General features: G+C 47.0%; 1 protein-coding gene across 1 annotated transcript in view; it reads left to right on the forward strand.

The window, feature by feature from the left end:
• The window catches only part of LONP2 (lon peptidase 2, peroxisomal), a 133062-nt gene that overhangs the window by 36591 nt on the left and 73721 nt on the right, over positions 1-22750 (forward strand). The window contains exon 8 of the mRNA XM_040329509.1: positions 4309-4450. Within this exon, the coding sequence (XP_040185443.1) occupies positions 4309-4450 (142 nt within the window). The remainder of the gene's footprint in view (positions 1-4308; positions 4451-22750) is intronic.

Here is a 22750-nt window from a genome sequence, read left to right on the forward strand (position 1 = left end):
TGCAGCTCGTTTTGTACAGAGTGGCCCCGAACCTGGTCTTTTGGGGTCCCTCGGCGGCTGTCTCGGCTCTTCCCCGCAAGGACTCAACACCTTCATGCGAGCGAGCGAGCTCACATGGTGTTGAGTGCTTGTGGGCGCGCTCCCGTGATACAGCCGGCGGCCATAGCCACTCACTGTATTACTCGGCATCATCTTAAGTGATACACTTGGTGGCTATAACCACCACTGTATCACACGGGAGCACGCCCGCAAGCTAACCCCTTTGGGACAGCGCTTCCCAGAGGGCAGTTAGCACTTGCGGGGAGGAGCCGAGACAGCCGCCAAGGGACCCCAGAAGAGGAGGATTGGGGCCACTCTGTAAGTAAGTATCGCATGTTCGTTATTTAAAAAAAAAAGAAAAAATACATTTACAACCCCTTTAAGTGACTTTTGAGCGTGGCATGGTTGTTGGTGCCAGACGGGCCGATCTGAGTTTTTAAACTGGTGATCTACTGGGATTTCCACACAACCATCTCTCAGGTTTACACAGAATGGTCCAAGAAAATTGGACAATAGAAGATTGGAAAAACATTACCTGGTCTGATGAGTCTCTTTTATCAGCTCCGACATTCAAATGGTGGGGTCAGAATTTGGTGTAAACAACATGAAAACATGGATCCATCCTGCCTTGTATCACCGGTTTAGGCTGGTGGTGGTGGGGGGGATATTTTCTTGGCACACTTTAAGCCCCTTGGTACCGTATATACTCGAGTATAAGCCGAGTTTTTCAGCACATTTTTTTTTTGTGCTGAAAATGCCCCTCCCTGGCTCTTAACTCGAGTCATCTTTTTGCGCCTGATCTCCTGGACTTTGGGGACCCGGTACCGGCCGGCCAAACTTAGAACACATATAGCCCCACTCTTCCTCTACAAGTGTGCAAAGTTTGTTGTCTGGGGGACCTACGGCCGGGGAGCACCAATTTTTCAAATCCGGAGCACCCCTTTCATAGACTCCCATGTTTAACGGTAATTTCTGCGGTGACTTTGTGGACCCGGTACTGGTCGGTCATAGGTCTCCTGGACCCGGTACTTGGCACACATGTAGCCCCAGTTGTCCTCTACAAGTGTGCAAAGTTTGTTGTCTGGGGGATCTACGGCTGGGGAGCACTAATTTTTCAAAGCCGGGCTCCCCTTCCGTAGACTCCCATGTCAAACGTCAGTCTAGTCATGGGCACAGTGAGGCATAGACATGGACACAGTGAGGCATGCAGATGGACACCCTAGGCTTATACTCGAGTCAATAAGTCTTCCCAGTTTTTTGTGGTAAAATTAGGTGCCTCTGCTTATATTCGGGTCGGCTTATACTCGAGTATATACAGTACCAAATAAATGTCACAGCCCACCTGAGTGTTTGTTGCTGACCATGTCATCCCTTTATAACTACAGTGTCCCCATCTTCTGATGGCTCCTTCCAGCAGGATAATGCACCATGTCACAAAGATCCAATCATCTCGCCACTGGGCAATGAGGTCACTGTACTCCAATGGCCTCCACACTCACCACATCTCTTCCAATAGAACACCTTTGAGATTTGGTGGAACGAGAGATTCGCATCATGGATGTGCACAGGGCCGATCCTAGGGTCACAGGCGCCTGGGTGCAGAAATATTTCTGACGCCCCCACATGGGCGTGGTCATCTTACTAACTCCTCCCCTTTACAAATGTTTATATGGCAATAACTCAACCACAGAGATGCTCCCCCACAAAGTCATCATTACCCTGGGATCCTTACATGATCTCTTAACAATAAACAAAATACAGGAAGAGAAGCGGAGTACTTTCTTGGGACCTGGAGGGGGGGCCCCTCTGATGGACACAGAGAGGGCTTCTGTTAGAGAGTCTGTTAGAAAGACCCCCAGACATACTACAGACATGATACAGGAGATAGTCAGAGACTGCAGACATAGTATGGGAGACAGTCAGACTGCAGACATGGTACAGGAGATGGTCAGAGACTGCAGACATAGTACAAGAGATGGTCAGTGACTGCAAACATTATACAGGAGACGGTCAGAGACTGCAGACACAGTACAGGAGACGGTCAGAGACTGCAGACACAGTACAGGAGACGGTCAGAGAATGCAGACACAGTACAGGAGACGGTCAGAGACTGCAGACACGGTACAGGAGATGATCAGAGACTGCAGACACAGTACAGGAGATGGTCAGAGACTGCAGACACAGTACAGGAGATGGTCAGAGACACATCAGTTCTGGACAGACACACACCTATGCTCAGAACACTAGTTCTGGATGGGCACAAACAAGGAGAGAAGAGAAGGAGGGAGTGGAGAACACTTTGGCGCCCCCACCTCTGCAGGCGCCTGGGTGCAAAGCACCCTGTGCACCCTGCCTAGGATCGGCCCTGGATGTGCAGCCGACAAATCTGCAGCAGTTGTGTGATGCCATCATGTCCCTATGGAGGAAAATCTCTGAGGAACATTTCCAACACCTTGTTGAATCTGTGCCACCAAGAATGAAGGCAAAAGGAGGTCCAACCCGGTACTAGCAAGGTGTACCTAGTAAAGTGGCCGGTGATTGTATGGCTAGAAGGAATTCTTTTACAATGCAGGTTTAAAGTGACCTTGTTCAACTACATGAGCGTGTATTATCTCCCTGAGATAGCCAAGCCCTTCACAGATTACAAGTTGCCTAGAGTTGCTCTTTAAACACCTACCCTCCCTATCCATCTTGGCACGTTGATTTATTACAAGTTTATAGTAGCTTGTTCTGGCCTCGTGGTTTGAAAAAATAAACATTTGCGGTGAGCTGAGTGGAGATTTTGCCCATCTTTCATGTGAGGAATTTTTCACGTAGTAACAGAAGTATGACTGTAGATAAAGATGAATCCAACAAACCATTTAGTTTAGTTTATGGATGTGTGTACACATACATCAGCCGCTACACCGATGTTCTTCTGCATGTTACACCAGATAAGAAAATTCACGCGATAGGCTCGTTTTATCCAAAGACCGCAGATCCAAGGTGGTGTGTGTAGAGACAACAGTCTGATCCAAGCTTGGTACGCATTGCCAAAACCTCGGGAGCACAGCTGGGAAAACATTTGGCTTTTCATGGATACAAGAGGATACATTGGGATTTTTAAGGTGCAGAATGAGATGAAATAATATCAACTATGATAACTATGTGTTTTTGAAGCACCTGATTGGAGCCATAGGCTCTAATAGGCATCAACTAAGGTGACCTGCGAGTGCCATGCTTGGCACTCGCAGTTCACCCAGGTGTGTTATATGAATTCATGAAATGAATATTCGCTTTCCTAACACTGAACTGCCTCTCCGCCAATCGGGTGCTCGGGTCTGTTACCCATCACCTGGTTGGCTGAAACGACAGGCACTGTGATTGGATGCCTGATGGGAGGAGACGCATGAAGGAAACCGCTGGGCAGGTGGCGAGCGGGGAATGACAATGGCGGCAATTGGTGGGGTACAGTGGCGGCTATTGGTGGGGTACAGTGGCGGCTATTGGTGGGGTACAGTGGCGGCTATTGGTGGGGTACAGTGGCGGCTATTGGTGGGGCACAGTGGCGGCTATTGGTGGGGCACAGTGGCGGCTATTGGTGGGGCACAGTGGCGGCTGTTGATGGGCACAGTTGCGACTATTGGTGGCACAGTGGCGACTGTTGATGAGGCACAGTGGCGGTCGTGGATGGGGCATAGTGACGGCTGTTGATGGGGCACAGTGACGGCTGTTGATGGGGCACAGTGGCCGGCTGTTGATGGGGCACAGTGGCCGGCTGTTGATGGGGCACAGTGGCCGGCTGTTGATGGGGCACAGTGGCCGGCTGTTGATGGGGCACAGTGGCCGGCTGTTGATGGGGCACAGTGGCCCGGCTGTTGATGGGGCACAGTGGCCCGGCTGTTGATGGGGCACAGTGGCGGCTGTTGATGGGCACAGTGGCGACTATTGGTGGCACAGTGGCGGCTGTTGATGAGGCACAGTGGCGGCTGTTGATGGGGCACAGTGGCGGCTGTTGATGGGGCACAGTGGCGGCTGTTGATGGGGCACAGTGGCGGCTGTTGATGGGGCACAGTGGCGGCTGTTGATGGGCACATTGGCTCCAATTCATGGGGGGGGTTTCAGTATTTTTCAGTTTGTGCCCCCCAAAAAAATTTGAGTACCAGCCGCCACTGCATGTAGTGTGGATGATGTCGCAGATATGTATTTCACACAGGGGAAGGTTTATTGAACATATTGATAACCTTGTACAGAGTATATATTATTTATCTGATGTCATGTGTATTACAGACGTACCTATGTGGGCAGCATGCCTGGCCGTATAATAAATGGACTGAAGACTGTCGGAGTGAATAACCCCGTGTTCCTCCTAGATGAAGTGGACAAGCTGGGGAAAAGCCTGCAGGGGGACCCGGCAGCTGCACTATTGGAGGTAAATTACCGATACCGATGATCACAAACTGCAACATCATCACTTTCTGGTGTTGCGTAATGTTCAAGATAATTCACGATAAAATTCCAGATAAGAAATTTCGAACGCCGCTAGCTCAGTAAATCTCACATGAGTTAAACCATTCATATGCAATGTATAAACAAATACCACAATCTGAGTATTATCACAGCACCAGATAACCTTTTACTGTAAAGCAAAATGTGGGTTCTTGGTTATACTATTTATTTTAGCTTTGCACTACAAGTGTTTTACAAGCAGCCTAAGGCTGCATTCACATCTAGGCGGACAAAATCGCGGCGTTTTGTCCCGCGAATTGCGGCGACAAATAGCAGCGTTTTGTACCGCGATTTGCCGCGTCAAAACGCCGCGATTGTCTGCCTAGATGTGCCCCTAGATTGTCCCCCTATGGAGATGGTTCCCATCTCCTATGCCGAAAGCCGCCTGAAAAAAAGGTCCAGGACTTTTTTTCAGGCGGCAGGCGTGGAGATGTGAGGGCAATGTTAAATCATCCCTCTGGCGTGTCGGGGCGGCAGCGGGCGTCACACTACAGGCGACAAAACGCCTAGGTGTGAATGGGCTCTAAAGGATTTGGGTGTAGCGTGTGAAAACCATTGCCTGGTCTATGTGCTGTCATGGTCCCGGTCTCCAATACTGGTCATAACATTCTAAACTTCAGTTTACTTTTGTTGTTACCCCAACACTTTATTTTCCTGATATGTGCCTGCTGTGCCATGTATTTGTGTAGCGTCCTGCTCCTGTCAAACAGGCGCTGCTTTAAATTTAGTGGGGTCTGAGCTGTTGTTTGGCCCAGACTAATGATTAATGACAAAATTTAGCCTCTGTTCCAGCGTTGCATGACAGCGCAATTGTCATTCAAAGTAAGGCCGCGGTGAAAGCTGAAAATTTAATGAATGAATGACTGACTTGTATAGCGCTACACATACTGAATCGCCTCTAGGCGCTTTTTGCAGCCAGTGTCTTCCTGGCTGGTGCGGTCATTTACCCCGTAGGATCTCGACACGCTTGGGACACACAGTCGTACACACAGATATACATATATATACTGGGCCAGTTTGGACAGGATCCAATTAACCTACCGGCATGTCTTTGAAATGTGGGAAGAAACCGGAGTACTCGGAGGAAACCCATGCAAACTCCAGGCAGATGGTGTAGTGGTCGGGATTTGAACCAGCGACCCCTTTGCTGCTAGGTAAAAGTGCTAACTAACCACTACACCACTGTGCTGCCCCCTGGGGAGGAAGGGGGTGAAAGTGCCCGGTAGGCAGGTGGTTAAAATCAACAGTGATCTTTTACTCCTTGGCCCAGGGCAGCCATCAGAAATGTTGGGGCCCCTTACAAAGCTTTAGGCCTGGACCCCCCTCTCCAGCCGTGCACGCTGAGGTTGGGGGCGGTGCTGCCGAGTCATCTATCTCACCTCTCCAGCTGAGCATGCTAAGACCGGGGGGGGGGGGGGGGGGGGAGTGGCGGTTGGGTGCGGGTGCTGCTGGGTCATCTATCTCACCTATCCTCTCTCCGGCCGAGCACGCTGAGAACCAAAGGAAGTGTCATCTTTCCTCTCCTCTGTCCAGCCGCGAGCTGCGAACGAGGGGGCGTCCGGGCCCCTGGGGATATTTGGGCCCCTTACAGGTGTAATGCCTGTACCCTCCGGATGGCGTGATGGCGGCCCTGCCTTGGCCCTCTGCTTGCCTATTTAAGCACAGCTTCAGCACTGATAAAAACAAAGGATACTTTGTCACGATTTGTCATTTCTGTCACTTGTTTGGATCTTGCCACAGATACGCTCATAGTAAAGGGAATGCTATGCAGTACGTTTTCCTGAATCGTGCCATGTATGCGCTTTTCAGAGGGAAGGTGACCTATCACTTATCCAGCATTAACCTCCCTGGCGGTATGATTATTTCAGAAAAAAGGTGCTGAAAGCGGTACCATTATTTGCAAGGAAATTTGGCATTTTATACTGTAGGTCTGTAATTTTTAGGAATAACTCACTTAAATCTGACCAAACAAGAGTCTAGTAGGCATCCCGGGTATGACATTTTTTTTAAAAACAAAATGATAAATTATAATATAATAAATTATTATAATAATTATAAATAATTATAACAAGTAATAATAAAATTATAATAACAATTATTGTAATCAACTCAAAATCACTGAAATTTGCTCAGTTGCAGAATTGTCGCTGTCATTACTTTTATTTTTTTATGACGAATTTCCCCACAAATTGCTATCGCACAATTCTGCAAGTGATTATAATTTATTATCGCTGTTTTCTAGCTGCTCTAAAACCATTTTTGACATAAAGGGACACTTTTGGTTGCTATGGACAATCTACAGTTTGCAGGCAGAAAGAACAGTTTTTATTATATAAAAGTTCATGTAGGACACTGGGCAGACCACTAGGGACAAGGGGGGGGGGGGGGGGTGTATTTTTTACATACAGTACTGTAATCTATAAGATTACAGTATACTGTATGTAATGTGTTTGTTTACCTTTTTGAATTTGGCGCCGTTCTCCGCTCCCGTGCGTCGTAACGTCGCAGGGAACGGAGATCGGCGGCACAGGAGGACACTGTGTGAATCGAGCGAGGTCCCGCTCGCTCACACATCGCGGTGGCATCGCTGGATCCAGGGACAAGGTAAGTAACTTTGTCTGCTGCTGCAGCGAGGCAAGCCCGAGTCTGACTCGGGGTTACCGCTTTTGGTATGAAAATCTCACCTCGAGTCAGACTCGGGAATACCGCCAGGGGGGTTAATGAACATGTTCTGGGCTAATGGGTATAGAACCTAAAGAATAAAGCTCCTGAAAACCGAGGTGTCACTACAGGGGGCGCTTCATCATTTGGTTGGGATGAAGGACTGGGATTGGTCCATTGTGAGCGTCGGCTTCGTGTTCGCCGCCCATATTTCTCAAAGACAAATCTGAAGAAATCAGTTTTTTATTCTGCTCTCCCTTTTTAAATATTCCTTTTGTTTCTCTTCTGTTGACTGTTGTGTGTTTTTTTTTATCTCGCTCCAGACAGCTGCGCCCCGTCTTATACCTGCTGATGCATTTTACATCCTTAAGCAGCCTTAATAATGTCTCCCAGGACACATAATAAGGAATTCTTTATGTGTAGAAGGTTTGGTTTAGAGTTTTACTCACAAGGCGACCTGAAATACAGACCTACAACAGTTCTGCACCTGCTGGCGACAGGAAGGATTATTTTATTTACTTTTTTCCTTTTTTTTTAAACGGACACAAAACTAAGGAAAACATAAAAAAAACAAGCTTTGTCTGCCAAAATCCACATTTGGTTTTATTAGAGAGTTTTTTTTTTTTTTTTTCAAAAAAGGCTGGTTACAAATTTTGCATTTTATGGCTGAATTTTTTTAAGAGCGGTCATAAAGCATAAGGAAATGATGAGGTGTTGGAATAACAGATAAATATGTAACAATTTGTTCTTGTGCTAGGGAAAAAAAATAAAAAAATAACCCGGAGGGCTTTTGTAAACGAGATCGGGATTAAAAGACAAAGGCTCCTTTTAGGGTGAACTTTCCAAGTTGGCTCAATGCGGCGGCACAGAAAAGGGTCACAGACTTTTTTTTTTAATGAAGATGGGAGTAAATTGGAGCTGTTACCAGGGCGGGCTTTTCGTGGGCTGGGCATTTATTTAGAGGAATGTGGTCTACGGTGTTCACTAGGAACAAGTGCATTAACCGATTCAGCCCCAGAAGGTTCCCCCCCTCCCCCCTCCCTCCCTTCATGACCAGGCCACTTTTTGCGGCATGGTACTTTGACAATTAGGCGCGGTCGTGCTACGCTGTACACAAATAAAATTGACATCCTTCTTTTTTTTTTTTTTTTACAAATACAGCTTTCTTTTGGTGGTATATAGAAAAAAGGGGTTTGTGGGACTTTAAATGAGGGAGCGCCATGTCAAAGGGAATAACATAAAAATGTAATTGAAGTACCGTATTTGCCGGCGTATAAGATGACTGGGCGTATAAGGCGACCCCCTAATTTTCCAGCTAAAATGTTGGTTTTGGGATATACTCACTGTATAAGACGACCCCTCACTGTGCCATCTATACATGCCTCACTGTACTATCTATACATGCCTCACTGTGCCATCTATACATGCCTCACTGTGCCATTATACATGCCTCACTGTGCCACCTATACATGCCTTACTGTACCACCTATACATGCCTCACTGTACCACCTATACATGCCTCACTGTACCACCTATACATGCCTCACTGTGCCATCTATACATGCCTCACTGTGCCATCCATACATGCCTCACTGTGCCATCCATACATGCCTCACTGTGCCATCTATACATGCCTCACTGTACCACCTATACATGCCTTACTGTACCATCTATACATGCCTCACTGTGCCATCTATACATGCCTCACTGTGCCATCCATACATGCCTCACTGTGCCATTTCATTCCCTGCCTCGATGATCTCCCTACCTTCTCCTGTTTGCAGAGTATGTCAGACGGCGGTGATTCCATTATTCAAAAGCCACGCCTCCTCCTCAGGCTGTTCCGTGATAGGCGGAACACTAATTTTCCCAGCAGAGCCTCTGTTCAGTGTTCCGCCTATCACGGATGTCCTCTCGTCCGAAGCCGAGGATGAGAAGGCATCCGTGATAGGCGGAACACTGAACAGAGGCTCTGCTGGGAAAATTAGTGTTCCGCCTATCACGGAACAGTCAGAGGAGGAGGCGCGGCTTTTGAATAATGGATGGCCGCCGTCTGACAGACATGTACCCGGCGTATAAGACGACCCCCGACTTTTGGGGCATGATTTTGGATGCAAAAAGTTGTCTTATACGCCAGAAAATACGGTACATAATTTTTTTTATTATAATCTTAAATACATATCAGATATTTCGTATTAAATAGATAGGTAGTCACAAGGCTTACTCTAAATACGGTACATATTTTTTTTATTACAATCTTAAATACATATCAGATATTTCGTATTAAATAGATAGGTAGTCACAAGGCTTACTCTAAATATGCTGCTCATAGCATGCAATACAAAATAAAAAAACAGACATGGCAGATATACATGGTAAAATAAATCAATTAAAGAACATATGAAATATAGACAGGTAGACTGTTGGCATCTAGTGGCTACGCGTTTCCTGGCAGACCCCACCCCCCCCCCCCTCTGACAGGCAGAGCCGCCGATTGGCTCTCCCTGTCAGCGTAAACAGAGGCGAGCCATTTACCGGCACTTCCTGGTTCACGCAATGTTTAGCTGTGATTGGTCACAGCTGATCACGTGGTAAGAAACCTCCGTCAGAGGCTTCATACCACGATCAGAGTTTGTGTGTCAGATGGACGCACAGCACCTCCGATCGCCGCGCTGCACGCCCCCCGCGGGAGCGCACCGGCTGTGTTATCCTGATCACGTCATATGACGTACGGTCAGGATATTGCAACCGCTTTGCCGCCGTCATTCTGCTACACGACGGGCGGCAAGTGGTTAATAATATCAACGTCGCGATTTGAAATGTTTTAATCACTTTTTTCAGTGTTATGCCATTCTAATCGATGGATTAGGTACTATTAACTCTCTAGGGGAGGTATATTGTTACGCCCAATCGGAATAATTGATTGTGCACGTTGGGGTAGATTCAGAGAGAATTTGCCTATCTTTAGGCGGGCGTAGCATATCTCAGATACACTACGCCGCTGTAAGTTTGAGCAGCAAGTTATGTATTCACATAGAACTTGCGCTGAAACTTACGGCGGCGCAGTGTAACTGGGCCGGCGTAAGCCCGCCTAATTCAAAATAGGCTAGTTGGGGGGCGTGTACTATGTAAAATAGTAGTGACCCCACGTTTTTGACGTTTTTAACAAACGGCGCATGCGCCGTCCGTGGAAGTATCCCAGTGCGCATGCTCCAAATGACGTTGGCAAATCGTCATTGCTTTCGACGTGAACGTAAATTACGTCCAGTCCTATTCGCGAACGACTTGCGCAACCGACGTAAAAAAATTTGACGTGGGAACGAAGTCCATACTTAACATTGCGTACGCCTCATAGAAGCAGGAGCAACGTTACGCCGGAAAAGCCTTACGCAAACGACGTAAAAAAATTCCGCCGGCCGCACGTACGTTTGTGAATCGGCGTATTTAGGTCATTTGCATATTCTACGCCGAAAACAACGGAAGCGCCACCTAGCGGCCAGCGTAAATATGCACCCTAAGATACGACGGCGTAAGAGACTTACGCCAGTCGGATCTTAGCCTAATTTCGGCGTATCTTCCTTTCTGAATACAGAAAGATACGCCGGCGCAGCTTTGAATTTACGCGGCGTATCTATAGATACGCCGGCGTAAATTCTTGCTGAATCCGGCCCATTGTAGCTTGCACGTTGTTGCAGGTTTAATCGTTTATTTGATTATTAGCATTGCATCATATTGGCAGCGCGGCACTGTTTTGTTATTTCAGTGCAATAAATAAACCAATTTCTATAGTGAGACTGACCGTATCGGAGAGATCAGTACTGAAACTGTTTGTTTCATAACCATTCTGAAGCTTTCTATGGAGCATCAGATTTGTTTTTACCACAAGACATGTTTCTAAACGGATACAGAGAGGTTGTTGTTGTTTTTTAGGTGGATACAAGGCTTTGTTTGGAGCATATAATGCAAATGAACCCAGAACTTCGTAATAATCACAGCCTAGTGATAAATGAGTTCCTCGTGTTTCGTCTCCTAAATGCTACAATTTAGAGCTTCACCATTCTGCATGAAATGATAATCATCATTATCTCTGATTTTTTTATTTATTTTTTTAATATATATAATCTTTATTTTGGTTACATTTTACAGTATAACAAAGGGTATACACAACAATATAAAGGGGGGGGGGGATGTAAAAGAAGGGAAGAATAGAGGGGATACCTCTGTTGTGGTCCCACTGCAAACAATAGTAAAAACGGAGAGACGTAATAACTTGTGTTAACGAGGAATCCCTCCTTGTCCCGGACATTCGGTCCCTGCGGGCAGAATCGCGATTTTTTTTTTTTTTTTTTTTGCTTGGAATAAAGAACACGATTCTCTTATTGTTTGTTCTGCATCTGAAAATTGCTGCCTTTGCCGGTATCTCATTACACCGGTTGGTTGGTGCGACGCTTTGCTGAGCTAATGGTGATTTGGCAGTTTCGGCCGGCGGCTGCTCCGCTCTCCTTTTTGTCCTTGAAGAAGAATCTGCACACAGAGCTGCTGATTGAGAAGTATGGAGGTTTTTTAGGAGGTAATGTGATCCAGAGAGTAGATCAGGTCACTGGACAGTATGAAATATCTGTGTGTGTTTGGTGATCTCTCTGGTTCGGATTAGTGCTCTCTCTGGTTTCGGATTAGTGCTCTCTCTGGTTCGGATTAGTGCTCTCTCTGGTTCGGCTTGGTGCTCTCTCTGGTTTTGGATTAGTGCTCTCTCTGGTTTTGGATTAGTGCTCTCTCTGGTTTCGGATTAGTGCTCTCTCTGGTTCGGATTGGTGCTCTCTCTGGTTTCGGATTAGTGCTCTCTCTGGTTTCGGATTAGTGCTCTCTCTGGTTTCGGATTGGTACTCTCTCTGGTTTGGATTAGTGCTCTCTCTGGTTTGGATTAGTGCTCTCTCTGGTTTGGATTAGTGCTCTCTCTGGTTTGGATTAGTGCTCTCTCTGGTTTGGATTGGTGATCTCTCTGGTTTGGATTAGTGATCTTTCTGGTTTGGATTAGTGATCTTTCTGGTTTGGATTAGTGATCTCTCTGGTTTGGATTAGTGATCTCTCTGGTTTGGATTAGTGATCTCTCTGGTTTGGATTAGTGATCTCTCTGGTTTGGATTAGTGATCTCTCTGGTTTGGATTAGTGCTCTCTCTGGTTTGGATTAGTGCTCTCTCTGGTTTGGATTAGTGCTCTCTCTGGTTCGGATTGGTGCTCTCTCTGGTTCGGATTGGTGCTCTCTCTGGTTCGGATTGGTGCTCTCTTTGGTTCGGATTGGTGCTCTCTTTGGTTCGGATTAGTGCTCTCTTTGGTTCGGATTAGTGCTCTCTTTGGTTCGGATTAGTGCTCTCTCTGGTTCGGATTAGTGCTCTCTCTGGTTCGGATTAGTGCTCTCTCTGGTTCGGATTGGTGGTCTCTCTGGTTCGGATTAGTGCTCTCTCTGGTTCGGATTAGTGCTCTCTCTGGTTCGGCTTGATGATCTCTCTCTGGTTTGGCTTGCTGATCTCTCTCTGGTTCGGATTAGTGCTCTCTCTGGTTCGGATTAGTGCTCTCTCTGGTTTGGCTTGCTGATCTCTCTCTGGTTCGGATTAGTGCTCTCTCTGGTTCGGAATTGTGCTCTCTCTGGTTCGGATTAGTGCTCTATCTGGTTCGGATTAGTGCTCTATCTGGTTCGGATTAGTGCTCTCTCTGGTTCGGATTAGTGCTCTCTCTGGTTCGGATTAGTGCTCTCTCTGGTTCGGATTAGTGCTCTCTCTGGTTTGGCTTGCTGATCTCTCTCTGGTTCGGATTAGTGCTCTCTCTGGTTCGGATTAGTGCTCTCTCTGGTTCGGAATTGTGCTCTCTCTGGTTCGGATTAGTGCTCTATCTGGTTCGGATTAGTGCTCTCTCTGGTTCGGATTAGTGCTCTCTCTGGTTCGGATTAGTGCTCTCTCTGGTTCGGATTAGTGCTCTCTCTGGTTCGGATTAGTGCTCTCTCTGGTTCGGATTAGTGCTCTCTCTGGTTCGGATTAGTGCTCTCTCTGGTTCGGATTAGTGCTCTCTCTGGTTCGGCTTGATGATCTCTCTCTGGTTTGGCTTGGTGATCTCTCTCTGGTTCGGATTAGTGCTCTCTCTGGTTCTGAATTGTGCTCTCTCTGGTTCGGCTTGGTGCTCTCTCTGGTTCGGATTAGTGATCTCTCTCTGGTTCGGCTTGGTGATCTCTCTCTGGTTCGGCTTGGTGATCTCTCTCTGGTTCGGCTTGGTGATCTCTCTCTGGTTCGGCTTGGTGATCTCTCTGGTTCGGCTTGGTGCTCTCTCTGGTTTGGCTTGGTGATCTCTCTCTGGTTCGGCTTGGTGATCTCTCTCTGGTTTGGCTTGGTGATCTCTCTCTGGTTCGGCTTGGTGCTCTCTCTGGTTTGGCTTGGTGCTCTCTCTCTAGTTCGGCTTGGTGATCTCTCTCTGGTTTGGCTTGGTGATCTCTCTCTGGTTCGGCTTGGTGATCTCTCTCTGGTTCGGCTTGGTGCTCTCTCTGGTTTGGCTTGGTGATCTCTCTCTGGTTCGGCTTGGTGATCTCTCTCTGGTTCGGCTTGGTGATCTCTCTCTGGTTCGGCTTGGTGATCTCTCTCTGGTTCGGCTTGGTGATCTCTCTCTGGTTCGGCTTGGTGATCTCTCTCTGGCTCGGCTTGGTGATCTCTCTCTGGTTCGGCTTGGTGATCTCTCTCTGGTTCGGCTTGGTGATCTCTCGCACACGCACCCTGTGAGAAGGTCGTCTTGCGCCTCGGGGGGAGTTCATAGCCACAGCTGGTTATGATCTGAGAACTTTCCAGATTATTTGAAGCCATTTTTTAATCTTCACCGTATCGCCTTGTACATGCCGTCCAATATCTCTTCCTTCAATGCATTGCTTGATCTCTCTGACTCCAGTCTGTCCCTATTAGACATTTATGTAATGCTGTCAGGCAGGGATGTTTACTGATATTCCCGGAGACAGGGAATGCTGCTAGGTACTCGGATAACTCGGATACATTGCTGAGAACAATTTGTTGTGTCAGAGGGCATTGAAAGCAGTTTGACCTGATATTATAATTTCAGAACTGCACAGCTTGGAACCCCGGAGTACTAAGCAGAGACGGACGTAATGATTTGAAAAAGTAGAATTGGTGAACATTGTCTATTGCATCATATGGAAAGGATATAGGGATTTTGATGGTGCTTATAAATGATAATGAGAATCGTATATTAAAAAAAAAAAAAAAAAATGTTTTAAATAAGTGGTTAAAAACATAACGGAGACAGTTTGTTCACTGGTATACAGCAGTTCATGAAGTGGGTGGTCATACAAACGGGTGTACAATTAAAGCGAGAGTTTCAGATTTGTATATTATCCCGACATGTTTCGCCTGGTAGCTTCATCAGGGGTATATACGAATTGGTCAAAAGATTTATGAAACTAGACAAAGACAAAAGAGGAAAATGAATAACAAAATAACAGGATTTAAAGGGGTTGTAAAGGTAAATGTTTTTTCACCTTAATGCATTCTATGCCTTAAGGTGAAAAAACATCCGAGTTACTTACCTGACCCCTCGAAAGTCCCGCGCCGCAAACAAGCAGGCTTCTCGGCCGACTTCCCGGCTCATTCATTGGTTGATTGAAAGCAGCGCAGCCATTGACGCGGCGTGCCGGGGGACCCCAGAAGACCAGGTTCGGGGCCACTCTGTTCAAAACGAGCTGCACAGAGGAGGTAAGTATAACATGTATATTTTAAAAGCTTATTCCCTTTAAATAAAATCCTGAGACGCTGCATTTGTGGTATTGTGCTGATCACGCTGTGCCTTGAGAAACACCAACCTCTCCGCTCCGGCTGTTTACACAGCTGCCGACAGAGACCTCTCCTAGTACAGAAGACCCTTCCAGAGCCTTGCAGACCCTTCCAGAGCCTTGCAGACCCTTCCAGAGCCTTGCAGACGCTTCCAGAGCTTTGCAGACCCTTCCAGAGCCTTGCAGACCCGTCCAGAGCCTTGCATACACTCCCAGAGCCTTGCATACACTCCCAGAGCCTTGCATACACTCCCAGAGCCTTGCATACCCGTCCAGAGCCTTGCATACCCGTCCAGAGCCTTGCATACCCGTCCAGAGCCTTGCATACCCGTCCAGAGCCTTGCATACCCGTCCAGAGCCTTGCATACCCGTCTACAGCCTTGCATACCCGTCTACAGCCTTGCATACACGTCTACAGCCTTGCATACACGTCTACAGCCTTGCATACACGTCTACAGCCTTGCATACACGTCTACAGCCTTGCATACACGTCTACAGCCTTGCATACACGTCTACAGCCTTGCATACACGTCCAGAGCCTTCCATAGACCTGATTCAGAGAAGTGGATTCCACAATGTCATGCTTTGCCTCAGCCACAGAACATTAGGAGGATTTGTTTGTTTTCTTTGCAATTAGATCCAGATAATCTGCTATTCATGAAAACATTGTGTCCATAAATTGTTAGTAATTAGGGCTAATGTTATGTTATGTTTTGTTTTTTTGTTTTGAATGTTATGCCAGAGCCAAGTACCGCATTGTTGTTACTTCTTATTTAACTTTTATGCTCATCATAGTCTGTCCTGACTTCACCTGCTGCATCACCAACATGCTAAAATACAGATCAGCCAGTGTTTTACTTTCTGCTTTCTATGTTCACTTTAATGGTTTGAAATGGAGCTTTGACCAAATCTCTTTTATTGGGGGGGGGGGGGGGGGGGGATAGAGCGGAGAAAGGTTGCAACCTCCTCCAATTTCCCTGCAGGGTGGACTTCCTCTCCATTGTGTTGGTCACTGGAATAGGAAGTGAGAAGTCTCTCTAGCGGGGACACCGACATAGCAAATTGTCTGTTACTATCCGTGCCCCCTATGGAAAGAGATTCTCCCTCAATTCCTGGCCTGGTGACACACAGACTACAATACCAACTGGGGGTCTAACCCTTCACTCTAAAAAAAAAACTATTTACTCCCACTTTTCCCCACCCAAATAAAGTAAGAACAACAGTAAAAAATCCTTATTGTTGATGTTGGATGCGACCTCTAAGTTTTCATAATTTTGAAAGACAAAAACACCTACACAAACTGATACACCCCACTCCTTTTTACTGACCATCTGTATCCGGGGTCTCCAAACTCTTCAGTACAAATATTTACAGGCCGAAAAAAATCGGTTTCATCAATGCATAAAAATTTGGATAAATGAACACATTTTAGTCAGATTTTTTTTTTGCAATCCGCATGATATGATTCAGAATAAGAGAACGAAATTTAGTAAAACAGAGAAAAGTCCCCCCTTACATCAGGGTCCCCATCTGAGTCCCCCCTCCTATTACATCAGGGTCCCCACCCGAGTTCCCCCTCCCCTTACATCGGGGTCCCCACCCGAGTCCCCCCTCCCCTTACATCAGGGTCCCCACCCGAGTCCCCCCCTTTACATTAGGTTCCCCACCCGTGTCCTCCTCTTGCATTAGGGTCCCCACCCGAGTCCCCCCTCCCCTTACATCAGGGTCCCCACCCGAGTCCCCCCCTTTACATTAGGTTCCCCACCCGTGTCCTCCTCTTGCATCAGGGTCCCCACCAGGGGCGGACTGACCATTGAGTCACTCTGGCACTGCCCGAGGGCCCGATGCCAGGCTCAGGAAAACCAGGGACAGTATGTAAAAATCTGTTTTTTTTTACATCTGTCCCTGATATGTCCGAAACCGACATGCTTTTTGATGTGAAAATCTTGCGATTTTAGCTGCCCCACCTCTGCACTGCCTCCTGGCGTGGTGGCCATCTGTAAGCCCAGGGGCCCCATAATCTTCTGTTTCCTGGGGGCCCCATGAGTTGTCAGTCCGCCCCTGGTCCCCACCCAAGTCCCCCGCCCCTTTACATCAGGGTCCCCATACCGAGTCCCCCGCCCCTTTACATCAGGGTCCCCATAGCGAGTCCCCCGCCCCTTTACATCATGGTCCCCATAGCGAGTCCCCCGCCCCTTTACATCAGGGTCCCCATAGCGAGTCCCCCGCCCCTTTACATCGGGGTCCCCATAGCGAGTCCCCCGCCCCTTTACATCAGGGTCCCCATACCGAGTCCCCCGCCCCTTTACATCAGGGTCCCCATACCGAGTCCCCCGCCCCTTTACATCAGGGTCCCCATAGCGAGTCCCCCGCCCCTTTACATCAGGGTCCCCATACCGAGTCCCCCGCCCCTTTACATCAGGGTCCCCATACCGAGTCCCCCCCCCCCCCTTTACTTCACGGTTTCCACCTATGTCTCCATTTACGTGAGGGATCCCTACCAGAGTCATCAGTTGAAGTCAGAGGCGTGGCTATAAAGCCCGTTAATGCATTAATGCCAATCATCTTGTTAGACTGTGCCCTTAGATAAACGTTAGAAAAATTAATTAAAAATAAATGTTAAGTGAAAATACACAAGTTTCCTCCGAAGTGAAGAGTATCCTTGTTCATGTTTCCCGTGTTGTGGGTGAAATCTCTCTCTGGAATCAGAGCCCATCATTCGAGACGGGGAAATCACATGACCTGCCCTTGTCGTCGGAATGTCCGAAGTTTCCTGTCTTCGAAGTCATTAGGAAAATAGCAAATTCCTTCCTTTTTTTTTTTCCCCCCCAATCGTTATTAAACAACAAGGGCCGCGTTTGTTCTAATTATAGATGACCTTTGATTAAACGTCTAGAAAGTAATTGTTTGCTGTATTCTGGGGCCCCCGATCCATTTTTTTCATGCGTCTTATTCCTGGGGGGGGGGGGGGGCGCATGTTATAAAATATTACAGTGCGCTTTTTGTGTGAAGGCGAGCACTTAGCCGAGAGATCGTGACTACAACATATTCATTTGGTGCCAGAGAGACACTTTGGCTTAATCCTCCCAAATTGCAGTTTCCACGGAGGAACATGTTCAGCTTTACGACCAGCCGTATATTTTATGTATTTGTCTTGGACGCTCGTGCGACCCTCCTGCCTCTGTTGGAGAGACTTGAAGCCGCGTGGTGTAAATGGCTGGCAGATGCTGCAGCTGTAGAACTTCTAGGATCATTATGAGAACGTTCTTCGATCCTTGTCAGATCTCTTTGTAAGCCACTTATCAGACGTTTTGGAGATTCTCCTACACCAGAGAGATCACCCCTTATGCCGCGTACACGCGATCGGTCAAACCTTGATTGACCGTTTTCATCAGACCAAGCCGATCGTGTGTGGGCCCCATCGGTTATTTATCCATCGGTTAAAAAAATTCAATCTTGTTTTAAATTTAACTGATGGATACCTAACCGATAGAAAAAAAACGATCGTTAGTAGGCATGTCCATCGGTTAAAAATCCACGCATGCTCAGAATCAAGTTGGACACATGCTCGGAAGCATTGAACTGCGTTTTTTTTCAGCACGTCGTTGTGTTTTACGTCATCGCGTTCTGACACAATCGTTTTTTTAACCAATGGTGTGTAGGCGCGACTGACCATCAGTCAGCTTCATCGGTTAACCTATGGAAAAATCCATCAGACCGTTTTCATCGGATCGACCGATCGTGTGTACGCGGCATTAAAGAAGCGGTCCTCAACCTTTTTGGTACCAGGGACCAGTTTTGTGCCAGCCAACTTTTCCAGAGAACGGGTGGGGGTGGACTGGATATTCCTGGAGTCGGCCCTTAGCACCCCCCCATCTTCACACCACAGCCCCCCTTTTTAGAGTGTCCACAGTTTCCCCTTTACCACTTGATTACTGGGCACATATACCCCCCTTCCTGCCCAGGCGAAATTTCAGCTTTGAGCACTGCGTCGCTTTTACTGACAATTGCGCGGTCGTGCGACGTGGCTCCCAAACAAAATTGACGTCCTTTTTTCCCAGCAAATAGAGCTTTCTTTAGGTGCTATTTGATCACCTCTGCGGTTTTTATTTTTTGCGCTATAAACAAAAATAGAGCGACAATTTTGAAAAAAACACTATTTTTAACTTTTTGCTATAATAAATATCCCATTTGTTAGTTTAGACCGATACGTATTCTTCTACATATCTTTGGTAAAAAAAAACGCAATAAGCGTATAGTGATTGGTTTGCGCAAAAGTTTTATAGCGCCTACAAAATAGGGGACATAATTTTTATTAATTTTTTTACTAGTAATGGCGGCGATCTGTGATTTATTTTTTATTGGGACTGCGACATTATGGCGGACTCATCGCACACTTTTGATACATTTTTGGGGCCGTTCACATTTATACAGCGATCAAGTGCTATTAATATGCACTGATTACTGTATAAATGTGACTGGCAGGGAAGGGGTTAACCACTAGGGGGTGAGGAAGGGGTTAAATGTGTTCCCTGGGAGTGATTCTTACTGTGGGGGGAGGGGACTGACTGGGGGAGGTGACCGATCTGTGTCCCTATGTACAAGGGACACGGCATCGGTCTCCTCTCTCTGACAGGATGTGGATCTGTGTGTTTACACACACAGATCCACGTCCTTGGCTGTGTAACGGCCGATCACTGGTACCAGGCGGACATCGCCGCTGCCAGGCACACGCATCGACACCTCAGTGATGCGGCGGGCGCTCGCGACCCCCAGTGGCCAGAGGAGCCGAGGACATCAATAGACGTCCTCCCGGCATTGTAGAGCCAACTTGTGGCCGTCAAAGTACAATGGCCCGGATACCAAGTGGTTAACCACTTGCTGACCTGGCCTTTTCTGGAACTTTTTGTTTACATGTTTAAATTTAGTATTTTTTGCAAAAAAAAAAAATTACTTGTAACCTCCCAAACATTATATATTTTTATTAGCAGAGACCCTAGAGCAGTGATGGCAGTCATGCACTTTGCAGTGTAGTTGAGCATCATGGGAAATGTAGTTCCAAAACATCTGGGGTGCCAAGGTTCGCCATCACTGCCCTAGAGCCAGGGGTGGGCAACCTCAGCCCTCCAGCCGTGGTGAAACTACAAATCCCATCATGCCTCTGCCTCTAGGAGTCATGCCTGTGATTAAAGCGGAGCTCCACCCAAAAAAGGAACTTCCGCTTTTTGGATTCGTCAGACACCCCCCCCCCCCCCCCCCCGTGTCACATTTGGCACCTTTCAGGGGAGGGGGAGCAGATACCTGTCTAATATAGGTGTTTTGCTCCCAATTCTGGGCATAGATACCCCAGCCACCCGCGGGTATTTTCCGGTGCCTTCTCCCCATTACCCCTCCACTGTCTTCTGGGAGACACACAGGTCCCACCAGAAGACAGCAGGGACCAGTGGGAACGCACAGTGTGAGTCGCGCATGCGCAGTAGGGAACCAGGAAGTGAAGCCGCAAGGCTTCACTTCCTGATTCCCTTACCAAACATGGCGGCAGCACCCGAGGACTGGAGAAACGATCAGCTTCGGGTGCCGACATCACAGCACCCCTTTACCTTACAGTGCCCCTTTACCTTACAGTGCAGCCCCCCGTTGCAATAATGTAAATGGGACTGAACTGTAAAGGGGTACTGTGATATAAAGGGGGCTGCACTGTAAAAGGGGTACTGTGATATAAAGGGGGCCGCACTGTAAAGGGGCATGGTGATATTTAGGGGTACTGTGATATAAAGGGGGCTGCACTGTAAAGGTGTACTGTGATATAAAGGGGGGCCGCACTGTAAAGGGGCATGGTGATATATTGGGGTACTGTGATATAAAGGGGGCTGCACTGTAAAGGGGTACTGTAATGATTGCAGTATTCCTTTTACATTGAAGTTTCTTTTATATATCGGTGTCCCTTGCAATCACAGCCCCTGTGTCGCACCATCCAATCCCGCTGCTGTGCCTAAGCCAATGAGGGTGGGAGAGAGCCTCTGATCTTCTACAAAGCACTGGATCAAGAATCAGGCTTAGGTAAGTATTTAGGGGGGGCAGGGAGATGCTGATTGCAGATGTCTTTTTTTACCTTAATCTCTCGCTCCTTCTCTCCCTCTCTCCTCATAAGACATGGAGGCAGCAGTGGGAGCCATTGACTCCTGCAGCTGTCAATCAAATCCTGAGAGCATTGGGCGGGACTGAGCCAAGCTGTGTGCGTCAATAGATTCTCACAGGCTGAATTGTGATCAAGCCAGCACGTCTGCCCCCCATAGCAAGCGCTTGCTATTGGGTGGGGGGACGCAGAATAGGAGGAGCCTTAGGTGCTGGCGGGGGACTCCAGAAGAGAGGGTTCAGGGCTGCTCTGTGCAATACAATTGCACAGAACAGGTAAGTATAACATGTTTTTTTTTTTTTTTTTTTTAAAGCACTTTTTTATAACTGCTTTAAAGCCTGACTAACATGCTAATGGATAAAAAAAAAAAAACCTTTGCATTTTCAATACATGCCTTATTATAGACCCTGTGATGTCATCACTGGGTTTCATTGCAATGCAATGGCTGATGGTAGGGGGGGGGCAGGTTGGGTGTGGTTTCCATTCCGCTCCTTCAAACTTTCTCACCACCGTGATCGAAAACCAACTCCAATTTGCCTCTTAAGCTATTAAAAAAAATCAAACACTCTTAAAACAACAATTTTGAAGATAATAGTCTATAGTAGAATATACACCAGCTGTAGTTGCTGAGAGGAGGTCCTGTGTGGGAACCTTTGTCTTGCAGGCATTGAAGAAGAAGGAAACGTTCTGTAGTAGAAAGTTCGGCTATTTTTGGAATCTACTTCCCGTCTCCAGAAGTTGGTGATGGATGGTGTGATCGGGTCGTAGTCTGTGACAGGCCGCAATGTCAGAGTTCAGTTATTATTTCTTGTCATCCAGTGTCTGTTCAGAGATTTCCTCCAAATGTTCTGTTGGCTGCAATGGGGGGAAAATGTGTCCAAAATGTCTCCGGTTCCAGAACAATACAAAGTGCCCGATTTGTATCCATAGAACTATTCATTGATATTGGATCTCACTTTAACCACTTGCTTACTGGGCACATATACAACCCCCTGCCCAGGTGAAATTTCAGCTTACGGCACTGCGTCGCTTTAACTGAAAATTGCGCGGTCGTGCGACGTGGCCCCCAAACAAAATTGACGTCCTTTTTTTCCCACAAATAGAGCTTTCTTTTGGTGGTATTTGATCACCTATTTTTTGCGCTATAAACAAAAAAAGAGCGACAATTTTGAAAAAAATGTAATATTTTTTACTTATTGCTATAATAAATAGCCCAATTAAAAAAAAAAAAAAAATTCTCAGTCTAGGCCTATACGTATTATTCGACATATTTTTGGTAAAAAAACAATCGCAATAAGCTAAGCGCCTACAAAATAGGGGACAGAATTATTATTTTTTTTTTTTTTACTAGTAATGGCGGCGATCTGCGATTTTTATTGGAACTGCGACATTATGTCGGACACATCGGACACTTTTGACACATTTTTAGCACCATTCACATAGAGTCAGCCTGCCCACACGGTTCACCTCGTCTATGGCCGGCCTTAGGTAAATATTCCTCCTATCAATTGCCTTCAGCTAAGTGTTATTAATTCACAATTTTAATACTCTTTGAAAACACGATCGTTGTCCATTTTATATCCTCAATAATACCGCCAGTGACTGTT

The sequence above is a fragment of the Rana temporaria genome, chromosome 11 (assembly GCF_905171775.1).
Source record: "Rana temporaria chromosome 11, aRanTem1.1, whole genome shotgun sequence".
Taxonomy (NCBI): Eukaryota; Metazoa; Chordata; class Amphibia; order Anura; family Ranidae; genus Rana; species Rana temporaria.